At 44.3% G+C, this 12994-nt stretch overlaps 1 protein-coding gene across 1 annotated transcript in view; it reads right to left on the bottom strand.

Moving 5' to 3' along the window:
• SPOCK1 (SPARC (osteonectin), cwcv and kazal like domains proteoglycan 1) overlaps positions 1–12572 on the bottom strand; it is a 2113319-nt gene extending 2100747 nt beyond the window's left edge. Inside the window, exons 1-2 of the mRNA XM_086931522.1 lie at positions 12307–12572; positions 11587–11754 (exon numbers count right to left, since the gene is read on the bottom strand). Coding sequence (XP_086787648.1) covers positions 11587–11754; positions 12307–12312 — 174 coding nt within the window. The 5' untranslated portion in view covers positions 12313–12572. The remainder of the gene's footprint in view (positions 1–11586; positions 11755–12306) is intronic.
• Positions 12573–12994: the final 422 nt, after the last annotated feature.

Here is a 12994-nt window from a genome sequence, read left to right as displayed (position 1 = left end):
TAATCGGATACAGGCTCACGGGTGAACACATTTATCAGACAAAAACGGAAATACAACAAATCAGTCAATACACAGAAAAAAAAGTTTACGCTTCTTCTCGTAAGGTTACTTAACCCTATTGACTGATACACCCTTCCAGGGACTTGTTAGGAAAGAGGCTGCTGTTAACGATCTCCCCCAAACCCAACATAATATTTTTCTGAGTGACTAAGCAATGCTGACAAAATGAAGACAATCGTGAAAAAAAGAGTGCCAAAAATGAATGAGTCTTCCAGAGCATAGTCTACTTCTTTTGAATCACAACACTGGCCGGAGCATTAGAGAGAAAATGTACAGATGTATACTTATCTATTTTTGGGTGAATGTGGATGAAATTAAAAAATAAATAAATAGGTTAAGAGAAAGGAGAGACAAATAAATGCTCCTTGTTGCCATTCAGGTTCCATCACAGAGCAAACTATCAGGAATAAAATGTACAGATCTTTACTTAAGTTGTTTGAGCTGATTGGGGATAAAGAAAATATAAATCAATGGTAAGTTGAAACTTCAAAGGGGGGCCACTGATCATTTTCAATCCAGTTCTCCTACAATATATCACTGGTCAAAGTACCGGGGTAAAACACCTGAAAGATTCACAGTTAATTCATTTAGGCTAAAAGAGAAACACAGGGTCCAGTATGAACTTCAAACTTGACAGGTTTTTTTTCAATTTCTCTGTGGTGCCATAAGATTTCTGGCAAATTGCTTCATTTTGGTGGCTCAGTAGTCAATTCTCTTGTCCTGCCCGTTAATCCATCTCCTGAGTTGACCACCTTTTTAGCTTGCTGAGTCAGATAATGTTTGGATCAAACGGATCCTTTGATCAGACTACATTTTACTTCATAGCACCTCTCTTGGTTAATAGCCTGATCTGTCAACTGCCTTTTAGATGATACAGATTTTTTTTATCACTCATCTTTATTTCTTTGAACTTTCCCCTGACTCTGAATTTGTCAGGGCTAGCAACTGTTGAGATGAATGAGGTTAGACATTCATGGACCACTTCAAATGCTTCCACCATCAATTGGGGGATTGCCGCCTGACAACAAGAGGGGTCAGCATTTCAGGTGGTGCTGAAACCCATGCTTGAGCCTTTCACAAGGAGCAGAGCACTGTTCTTTACCTGCGCCGATGACTGACGTTCTCCGTCCACCTCATGGATCTATGCCAGTGACAGCAAAGGAGGGATTATAAAAACATGTTATGGAATAATTTAATTTATCACCTACAATCGATATTTAAAGGACCTTCAGTTCTAGAAGCATTATATCATTCATGACTAAATCACAATCTTGAATTAAGGCACTGATTGAAAAAAAAAGAATGGGTCCTGATGGTATTGGGAATAGATGCTAATCTGAGGTTGAAAAATGAGGAGAAAGCATTTGTATTCATCGGTGTTGCAGTGCTAAAAATATTATTGGCTGCTGGCTGGAAAGACTCTTCACCACCCTCATTTCAGATGTGGCTGTCAAGATTGTTAGGGATCCATAACATCGAAGCATCTCTATATTCTCAAAGAGGCAAAAGGATGAGGGAGCTAGGGAGAATATCTGGGCCCCCCTCAAAAAGTGGAGGGAAGATAGAGTATACATTTTTTATGGCTTTTAATCATCTGCGGATAACGAGACTCTGGGTATATTGTAGTGTTTGCTGCTTTTTTGAATGAATTTCATGGTATTTATTCTCAAATATAACATATTTGAAATATAACGATGTTTAAATGGAATACAAACGTCTTCTTTAATTTTTGTATGCACCAGATATTTAATTTTAAAAATCATTAAAAAAGAAAAAAAAGAATGGGATATCAGTGGTAGGCAGAAGTTAAGGTTTTGGAATCAAAGGAAGATTGCTTGCGCTGGTCTCTACCCACTGGCTCATTCATATGTGTGACTCTTAATTTGCCATGGGCGCATACACGCGATGAGGTGCTCCCCTTGTGAAGCTCTGCACTTTCCCATTTACAGTAAAAACATTTTCCCAGCACCCTGTATGCCTTGGATGTCATATTTATTTGGTCTGTGAATTCAAGTGTTCCTAGTGTGCACATGGAGCACCACAAAATTAATCAGCACGTTAGGTGTCTGTAGGGATCCCGTTGTGACTACATTAATTGCAAATTGTTTCACACTTACCCGACACCTGCGGAAGCATCGATGAGCTTGGATATCAAAGCCAAAAAAGCTTGATTAATGCAATCTAGCATGTATTTCCCAGCCAGCTATAAATGAATGAAGCTGCTTCTTACATCAAGTCAGAAATTAAATCAAAAACACTTCACTTGAAATAAGACCAAATTCCACTCCTTAGCTCCAGTTCCCCTTACTTGTAGAGCACTGATAACTCTGTAATGTCTCAGCCGTCATTGCGCTAGGTCAAACGTTTAATCGGGGCTGGGAGTGGTGAGAAAAAGGAGACTCTTCAAGCAGAAATTGCAGGGACACAGACTATTGTGCACTGCTCCAGCATCTCCATGTTGCTAACTCATAGCTATCCGCAGCAAGGTGGAATAAGCCATGAAGGCCGGGCACGTGGAATGAACAGAAATGCAGGGGTTGCCAACATTCTATGGTGTTACCTCATGAAATATCTCCACCACAATTGTGCACTTCTATAATTGCTACTTCGCACTCCATATGAAACTAGGTCACTCTTCTACATGTAAAGTGTGGAGCCAGAAATAAATTGGCACAATATTCCCCAAAGAGTTTGCAAAATGGCAGATGCCATTTTTTCAGCACACTCAATTTAGCGAAGGTAGACAATAGGCAGGAACACTGGAATTATGCAATTTAATAACGTTACTCTTTCCGCATAACTATGGATGTACCACACAATCTGTCATCTACTGGAATCATTGCAGATTTCAACAACAACAAAATATGCTTCCAACTCAAATAAATCGAAGGTGTATTTATTTTTCTTTAAAGGGGGGGGGCAAGGAACCAGTTGGTGCTGCGCAGTGGCAGGCCATTTGCAAAGGTTAAGTCGGGGCAGAACACAGGGCACTGCAGCCCCTATGGCTGGAGGGGGGGGGGCAACCCTTCAGGAACCCCGAAGCCCTTCATAGGGGCCCCAATCTGTCCAAAGCCAATAAATATCTGTGAGATATGGGAGACCCTGGGGTTTCTCTTCCCATTCTGAAGGGGGTGCATTATTTTACGTTATTCCACTCGGTTAACTGGACACCTTCCAGCTGCTACTTCCGGAGTCAGGTGTTCAACTGGTTCTAGGGAGCTAGAACTTTACCAGGGCAGTATTAAGGGGTGTTAAAGCAATACAAATAGTGAATTAATACTGTCACAGGATGTGACACATTCTGCCTCATAATTTGACTTTTCTTGCCATATAATGTAGATAAAAATGACGCATAATTTAGTTCTCCACGACCACAAAATTCCAGTGTCCGACCTTAATAGGGTTATGTTCACCTCAGCCTCTGCCCTGAAACGAAGCTCCGATCAATAAAAAACTTCAGCAGACCATCAAGGAACACACACATTACCTCGAACATTTATTGAACTACTAAAATAAACAAAGCATATTTTAAATTAGCAACACGTATGGATATTCAACTGGCAGTGGCCTCTTCATACAACAAACAGCACGTGCTGATTTCTACTTTTCAATATGTGTTCTCACTAGACTGTAGCCTCCTTATCAGCTGCATACCGAGAGCAGCTGCACAGCCGGAGCAAATTAGCATACTCATTGTCAAATTAGCATAAACATTGTCTTGGTAGTTTTGTACGCGCCTGGTCGATATTTGGATGGAAGTCACATGCCCGTTTGACTTCTGAGGCAGCTTTCATTAGCCCTCAAAGGTCACCCAGCCATGTCTGGCCACACATTTCAAAGGAATCTCAGCGGCAGATCTGCCGACGCTCCAGAGAGCGCCTCCCAGCAGATTGCCTTTATTGACCCTGGCTGCATCCCGTACACACAGCACGGCCAGCTGCCCCGGCACTGCTGAGGCGCTGGAGTCAGGGCCTCAAATCAATGTCCTTCTCTTCAGATCAGCGTGTGTGAAGGTGCATCGAACAAGCTGCAAAGTGTGAGCATTGCAACGCAGTGAGACGAGCTGAACTCGAACATGCTGGATAAAAAGCCAGACACACCGAGGCAAGAAACTCCTGCATGGATGCCGACAGCGAGGGCACAAAGAGACAAAGTGAGCATCATCCCATGCTAGAAAATGTAAGAGCTGGAACCTCAATAACATATTTGTTTTATGGAAATTAGTCAATGCAACAACAACATGAGAACTATACACATTACAGAGGTTCTAATATTCCTGTTATCTTACTTGGCTAAGACGTGAGCTTGCCCTAAGGGTATATCTACATTTCGCAGAAATGCAAGCTGGACCCACAATGCATTTTAGTCACCCAATGCGTGGTGTGTTGCACGATTGTCTTGGTAATACAATAGGCGCCTGGTCGCGGGTTATGTGACACATTCAAATTAACCAAGGGTCCATATGATTGGGCGTTACTGAGTCCAATCCTGCAATGTTAAAAGTGAAACGAGAAGGCCCAGAATTCAACATGCAATTGACTAAGAAGCCAAATACCTGGAGGCACTTACCAATGATACAACTGACTCTAACCTGAACAGCACAGCATTAACAATGTAAGAGCATCACTTTCTAAAAGAAACCATTAGCAGCGTGCACAGCTTTCAGAGAATCTATGGGAATGGTCGCCTGGCCTATCTAAGGGGAAATTCTTTGTTAAGCTTCTCATTAAATACCCTTGACCACTTCCCCTACTTGTCCCAGATTCCCGCCCCCAGCTTACGAGACAAAATTTTAAAAGTGAGAGTGGGGTGTAACCTGGCTTTTCATTCCGTAAATGCCACAATGTCATTAGGAATGGCAATGGATTTTGTCCATAACCTCTGCATGTATAATGCTTCTTGTCTTTTATACTTATGGATTGTGTTTTTTATATTTCTGTTCATTAGGATGGCAGAAGGACCGCCACCGTCAGGCTGGCGGTGGTGGTCCTTCCGCCATCACTAAGCATATTACCCACTGCCCAATTACGATGGCGGTGAGTACTGCAGCAGTCGCAAAGTCCGTCCACCGCTACACCGTCAAAGGCAATCACACTGATTGTCTGGCGGACATGGCGGGGCTCCTAAAATGGTGACGGTGCCTAGCAGGCACCATCCACCAAATTAGGATGTGGGTAAACAAAGGCCTTTCCATGGCGGTGTTGCCGTCATGGAAAGGCAGACGGGGATTGGGTTTGGGGACCTGTTGTGGGTCCCCCTTGTTGGGGGGGGGTGTTGCTGCACTGGGGGGTACCCATGGTACCCCCCTGAATTTCCCTGCACTGCATGACAGGCACCGCGTGGTGCCTGCCACGCAGTGCAGGGAAATGCAGTGCTGGCCGTTTTCACTTTGCAAACGGTGCTGCAGCCTGCAGCGCCATCTGCAATGTCCAGTATGGCGGACACATCCTAATATGTGTGGTGGGACCGCCGCACGTCTGGTAGGCGGTCACAGTACCGCAATGATAGCGGGAGGACTGATGTCTACCCGCCATCGTAATTAGCCCATTAGTTTTTAAAATATTAAACATATCAAATGCTGGAGGCAATGGAACTGTTGTCCGAAATGCATTCTTCTATTTGGCAGTGGGAATCACAAATTTCATACTAACAAAAAGAGATTTAGGGATGGGTGTGCATAGGGAGTGCTGTTTTAAGGGGACCAGCAGATTTTTAAGGCAATTTTATAATCTATAGTTTTGGTATTGTTTTACAATAGTTTATGGATAATTGTCCTAATAAACTTTTAATTTTCTATCCACACCTTTCAGTCACCTTTTAACTTGATAGGATCTCTCGGCATTGAGCAGTGGTGGCTCCACGCTATGGTGGAGGAGCGCCACCCCACTGCTTTCTTGCAGTGCAAGAGGCAAATACATAAATTGGTAATAGCTTTTAGTTATTACTATTTTATGTTACCTTTGCCGGTGAGCGGGTGGGCGAAGCTGCTCTGCTTATTGAGCAGGGCAGGGGAGGGGTGATTTGACCACTCCTGAGTGCGCACTGACTGTTTGGTCAGACCTCTCGGGCCGCCCAAACCAGTCATGCAAACTTTCTCCTTCTCCATTGAGGCTGCATTGAAGCCTGCATGGAGAATATGCCTACCTCTCCAGCTCTACATTGCAGCATTGTGATTGGCTTAGGGGAGGGATCCTGGCTGCCTGCTTCCTGTTCCTGTCAGAGGCAGGAAAGCAGGAGCAAAGAAGAAGCGAGACCCGGCCTCAAGGTAATTTTTATTTTTTATTTTATTACGACCCACCCACACATGCGACCCTCGCGAACCGGTGCCTGCCCCCCACCCATGAGCCATGCTGCCCACAACTGGAATTGAGCCTACTTTTTACCCACTAGATCAGACTTTGTTCAGACTGAGAGCCTGAAAAATAAAATAGAAAACAAAACACTCTGCAATGTAATTAAAGTTAACAACCATATCCATGTCCACCATGTCTTCAGTACTGGCTTTCATTACACAACCCATTGTGTTCTGGGAGTTGGAGGCATTGGTTGCCTCTATTTAGTCCATTAATCCAATACCCCTCGTGTTCTGTTACTCTATACTAAATAAGTATGGATAAAAGTAGTGCAGAATGATGTGTATGGCACTGTGAGTTATGAGTTGTTTCTCAGAGGAAATTTTTGATGAAATAGTTCTGATATTCAGGAGGGAGTGTGCTCCATGTGCAAAGCATGAGGTAAGAATAGGAATAGCTACCCATTTTAGGGTCAGCTTTAGAGATCGCGTTAGCTGTTTCACCAATTTTCTGGTTGGCAAACAATTTCATACATAGTCAACATGCATACCTACATACATGTAGGGGATTTTGGTCAGTGGTATGTTGAATTACCATTCACATTTTTGCTCCTGCTCATCACAGCTTAAGTCATGGAGCAGTAGATGAGTCCACTTTTCCTACTGCTTCCCTTCACTTTGAGTGCAGAAAGCATGTGCACATTGCTCACTTCATACAAAAATACTTTCTTTTGTCTTCAATAAGAAAGGTGGTTCCAAGTGTATTTTTGCATACCGTATTTTCCGGCGTATAAGACGACTTTTTAACCCCTTAAAATGTTCTGGAAAGTCGGGGGTCGTCTTATACGCCGGGTACCAAAATTGACGGTATGTTTTACATAGCGCGAACTTCACCCAAAGGTGTCAGACCGCTTCTCAATTGAAATGGGTGCCGCTTAGGGAACTCCAGCACAAGAACGAAGAACGTAGGCGGTCTTGAAAATAAATTACAGTTACGGTACAGGCTAATGAGCAGAGCAGAAGTACACAAGAACGAACGTTACATACGCGATGGTGGCACTGTGCAACACAATATCAGCCCCTCGCCAGCCAGAGGCAACTCAAACACTGCGCAAGTTTTAAAAGCAAACAAATGGCGCCGTGAGCCGTACCTAGACTGCAGCTGCACATCCCCAGGCAGACGAGGCGCTCCTCCACATGTGCTGATCTCTCTCTCCTTCCGTAATTCTTACGCTCATCGGAAGGAGAGGAGCGTCAGTACCACATGATCTCTTCAGTCCATGGAGATAGAAAGGGGACTGTAGGATGTTAGGAAGTGGGGGTAGTCTTATACGGCGAGTATAGCACGAAACCTACATTTTGTCAAGAAAAGTAGGGGGTCGTCTTATACGCCGGGTCGTCTTATACGCCGAAAAATACGGTAACTTACCAGCTATATATTTAACCTGCATTTTGGGCACACATTATGGCGGTGATTTATTTTCGCTCTCTTTTTTAAAAGTTTCTTTCTACAGTGTTTTTTAAGTGACATTGTAAGAGTGTAGCAATCTGCAATTTGATAGCTTGGTTAGTTAGTATTTATTCTTTCTCCTTACAAATAATATAATAACATACAAAAAGAGGGGTTGAGGAGGTTTAAAAACCTGCAAAGTCCAACTTCCCAAATAATAATATCAAAAAACACAGCAAGGCCACTTGGGACCACATGGAGAGAAAAGAGATGAAAGAATCTGGGATATCCCTTTTACAGGACGGTTCCCCTCACCCACCCATAGGTGGCATGCTTCTTCATAGGGAAACCTCCTCACATCGCAACCTAGTTGCAATATGGGCTTCAACCCCCTCTCTGAGAGGGAGGAGCTCAGGGAGATTTTCAATGTGTTCATAAGAGGTTTCCTAAAACCAATGATGTAGACAGAGTGTGGTGAACACTAACAGAAGAAGGTGGGGGGGAGGTGAGATAGAACTAACTCTAGGGTAGCCCAGAACATTTTATTGTGGCCTCCATAGGTCAGGAATAAAAAAATAGGTGCTTTGAGAGGAGGGATTTCAACCTGTCATTGATGTGTGTTAGTCAACACGTTTCTGCCTAATGCCCTCCATGAAGGTATAGAGGCTTTCGTCAGGACCAAAAAATAGAGGGTGAGAATAAAGTGTGGGAAAGAAAAAGGGAAAAACAGTTATACGAATATCGCACCACAATTCTCAACCTTTAAACATGAGATACTCCATCAGTGTTTGAAGTGAGTCTTTGCCCTGACATGGGTCAGCTGGCGATTGTTTTAGCTGCAAGGGAATATAGAGAAACACATATAGCGTGCGCTATATGTGTTTCTCTATATTCTTATGTGATGTGAGGAGGTTTCCCTATGATGAATCATGCCACCTACGGGTGAGTGAGGGGAACCATCCTGTAAAAGGGAAATCCGAATTCTTTATTTACAAATAATAACAACAAAATGCATGGTACAACTGAAAGACTTGCTACTTAAAACCTTTACTCATAATAGATCCACATCAGTGTATGTTTTTTAACTATTGCATTCTCATTGCCAGCACCAGGCAGCCATGTTTAGGTGGTGGCATTTTACTTTTTTGTACGTGTAATAAAATTACAAATATATAACCACTGCACTAGCTTGTCAAGGGCAGACTTATTTCTTTACCAATATTTGTTGATTCATGCAACTGAAGATTTATCAACAGGTAGGCATTAGAAAGTGAAAGGCTCTAGCATGAACATAGAGACACAATTGAGGTGAACTAAGCAAATGATTTTAATAATAATGCTTGAGTCATTGGCAAGACAATTGAGTTAATGAAATATAGATAAAGCCCTAAAAAAGAATGGGGGCAGAGATATTAAGTCAAGTTGTCTTATGTTGCAGACCTCGACTATGTTGATAACAAGTTTGGTTGATCCCTAGATTAACTGCATAGCAGTAATCTAGGTGTGCCCGTATCAAGGATGATACAGTCAGGTGACGTCACTCTACATCTAAAAGATTGATAGTGCAGGGTGCTGCGACTGTCGAGCCTTGAATGAAAAGCTTCTGATCTGAATCAATTTTAACTTCAAGACTTTTGGGCCACAAGTGTAAACTTTGTGTTTCACCCTATATAAGGGGACCAGAGAGAGGCGGCCCAGGGGTCTGTTCTTCCACCCATCACCAACATCAGTGTTGTCAATGTTTAGTTTAAGCCAGCTCTGCCATGTTTAGTCCCTGTCCATCAGCATGTAACACTGTAAGTTGGTTGTCAGCTGATTATATGATGTTCATATTAAGTAGAAAAAGTGTGTCGTCGGCATGTATACAGACCTAGAAATCATGGAAGGGAATGAGAGGCTAAAGGCTTAACATAGGAGGCTGAGTAGGTAGTGTCACTTTTCCAAACCTCCCAGGACCCCACCGGCCATGGTTGAGGCATTAGCGGTGAATCGCCCTACTGACACTTTATGAGTGCACACCGACGAAAATAATTTAAAACAAACGCATCTGGCTGGCCAGTCACACAGAGTCTGTGCAGCTGGAAATAAAGACCCCCTAACCAACAGTGTCTAATGACAAATCAAATAAAGTTAGGACTCTGCCACAGCAGCTGGAGTCAATGGCCAGATGGATATTGTCAAGGACCACTGCTAACACCACCTCGTGGCAACGAACAAGGCAATTGACAGGCTGAGGGCCATCACAAGGGTCACAATCTCACAAGAAACAGCTAGGCTGACAGGCCTCTCAGTGTCAAGGATCTTTGATCCCAGTCGGAGAAGTGTGATAATGATTTGTACCCTCCGAGCTCGACTGCAAATGCGACAGCCACCCTACAGTGTCTTCAGAGCTTTGCTCTTCATTCTATCAGTTTGGAGTAAGTGAAATAAACATGAACTGAAAATGGGAAAGTGAAAGTGATCACTTCTTTATAATAGCAGATACTTTGTTTGCTTCAGGATGGCATCTCCATTCACGTTATCCTTGCCTGTGCAGTCTGTAGTCATCTGTCTATTTGAAGCTCTGCTTCAGCAGTTTACAGAATCTTTTTTCAAACTATATACTCTAACGTTACCAGACGTCACCATGTTCTAGTCTGGGGCTTATCTTGAAACAACACTAGTGCACTCCAGGAGTTGTTGTGTTGGTTCATTTCAACTGACTCAATTGGACAGCCATAGATAAGTACAATGGTTGGTAAAAGGAAAAGTCAGGACTGAAACATGGTATCTCTAGTGACATGGACTCATCTGATACCCTCCCCAATGTACACTCTAAGACCAGAGAAGCGCCCAGTTACTGTGCTACCAGTATACTCTGTGCCATAAGCAAGACCTTTTTAAGTTCTGGCCTTTCCCTAAACAGCCTTTTGCATCTGGGACTTGTGCGTCCAGCCCAAGTCAACTGAACTAGTGGGACTAAGACTCATGAAAACTATGATTTGAGCAAAATGAGTACAGACCTGAAACATGGTGTCTCTAATGATAACACCATCCTGAGTGGTGCTGGAGCAATTTTTAAAGAGGGGGCTCTGGACATCACTGCCTGCACACTACAGGCTTTGGGGATGTTTGAAAGAGCTTCTTTCAAAACGCAACAAGTACTGGAAGAAAAAAAACATTTGAAAAGCCGGTTAATGTTAATTGTCCTTCTAAACTCTTTCAAGTTGTTGGGGGGCTTCAACACCTGCTGCACCCTAGTTCCACTGCACTGGTCCTCCTGCACTCTGAGCCATCCCCGTGTTTACTAACAGTGCTCTCAGACACACCAAGTTTTCAATATCCATGACTGACTTGCTGCTCCAGCCCAAGCTTTTTCTTTGCATTCTGGAGCCTGCAAGCTTGTTTTATAAAAGAAACAGGCAAGTCCCAAAAAATGGCACCCTTGCCGAATTTCTAGAAAAATCACTGACACTCAGTCCTTAACGTCAATAACGTTAACAATTGTTCAAAGCTTGATATCCTGCCTTAAAAGCCACCATAACAAACTGCATAAACTTCTTTCGACGCTAACCATGGTCCTGAAGGCCACGTCCTTTTACACGTGCCTGATTGCCTTTCCTTACGTGCATTAATTACCCTAATAGGAGGCAGTCTGCGGCTGCGTATCCCCAGGTGCATACTGCCTATCACATGTCGGTAAACTACAGGATTGCACCAGCACGCACTGTGCAGCCCAGCCCCGGCTCCTGCGCCACACCTCGGTGAACAAGCACCCGCCAATCATAAACGTGCAAGTACTCACATCCCGGAATTTGTTCCAGTACTTGTCTTTGTCGTACTGTGATACGGAGCTCAGCCATTTGTCGTTGTCCAAGAAATGTCCTTTATTGTTAGTGCCGGCGACGATCTCAGGGTGCCTGGCTCTCACGTGCAGGCAGCACCAGGCGAAAACCACAAACACCACATTCGCCTGGAGGGGACAATAAAACGCAAAATAAACGGGGCGCTCTCGCCACAGCCGCCATGCATTGTTATCAGAAAACATGTGGGACTTTAACGCTTTTAATCAAGGAAATATTTCAAGGCTGTCACTTTAAATTTCGAATCTATAATGTGTGGAACAGCATTAAAATTCCACAACTCTTGGGCATGTATAACGGTGCACGCCTGGCTGTTTCTGCTGCTCGAAGTAGAAGTCTCCTCAGAGACTTGGGAATGCTAAAGCGCGGTTAAGCACCTCTCGGATGCTGGAGTACTCGGCACTTCACACAAGAATGTTTTTAAACCCGTCATGCACACCGGAGAGGCTTTTAACGCGCGCACAGCTGGGCGCTGAAGCCGGCAACTTCCAAAAACAGTGTTTACGTTCACAGCATGCTCTGATTTCTTTCCATTCATTCCTGCACCTGCCTGAGATGTGTAAACACGGGGAAACGCCGACGGAAAAGAACGGGCGGCAAATACTGGCATCACAGTCTTTTTATACGAAAAACATTTTAATGAATAATAAAATGAGCGATACCTTCATTTTTGGCAGATCCTGTCAGGTCTGGTATTCGCTACTCCTTTGTCTTGCCCGTTGTTTTTCGGAGATTTTAGTCCGATGCTCTGCTACGAGGAAAGCTGGGAGCTATGTGGTTTTGAGGCTTCCTGAAGAGTGCTATCTGGCGCCCCCTCCCGGTCTGAGGCTGGAACTGCTAGACCGTGCACGCTGCTGCAGACTGAGGGTAGCAGCCGCTCTCTACACCGGTGTGGATGACCGGCACAAGCACTGCAAGCGAGACTGCTGAGCGGCTCCGGGGCGGCTCATCTGCTGTGACCGACGGGATCAACTGAAGGCGATACCAGCGCAGCGGCTCCTTTAGAAACGTGCTGTAAACCCGAGCCCGTGAGGCAGCGCGCGCGGCTTGCCGTAGCAGGTCCCCGGAGACTGACAGCCCTAAGACCGGGCGCTCTAGGTGCGAATATCCGCTGCTGCCTGTCACATCAGGAGGCGCACGCGGCCGACCGTCTGCATTGGCTCAAACTGCATTAAGCAAATCCACCGGCTCTGTGATGCTGCGAAAGCGCTGATGGAGAACGAGGCTCTTTCACACTAGTGCTTCGAAAAAAGGTCATTAGCTCGGCGCTACGTTCTCTGCCTGATCAAGAGCTCGACATGAATTCGTGAAAGGCAAGACACCCATGAATGTACTGTGTTTTTGAAAAGA

The sequence above is a fragment of the Lissotriton vulgaris genome, chromosome 7 (genome assembly GCF_964263255.1).
Source record: "Lissotriton vulgaris chromosome 7, aLisVul1.2, whole genome shotgun sequence".
NCBI classification, from domain to species: Eukaryota; Metazoa; Chordata; class Amphibia; order Caudata; family Salamandridae; genus Lissotriton; species Lissotriton vulgaris.
Note: the sequence above shows the minus strand (reverse complement) of the source record. Positions and strands in the feature narration are given on the sequence as shown.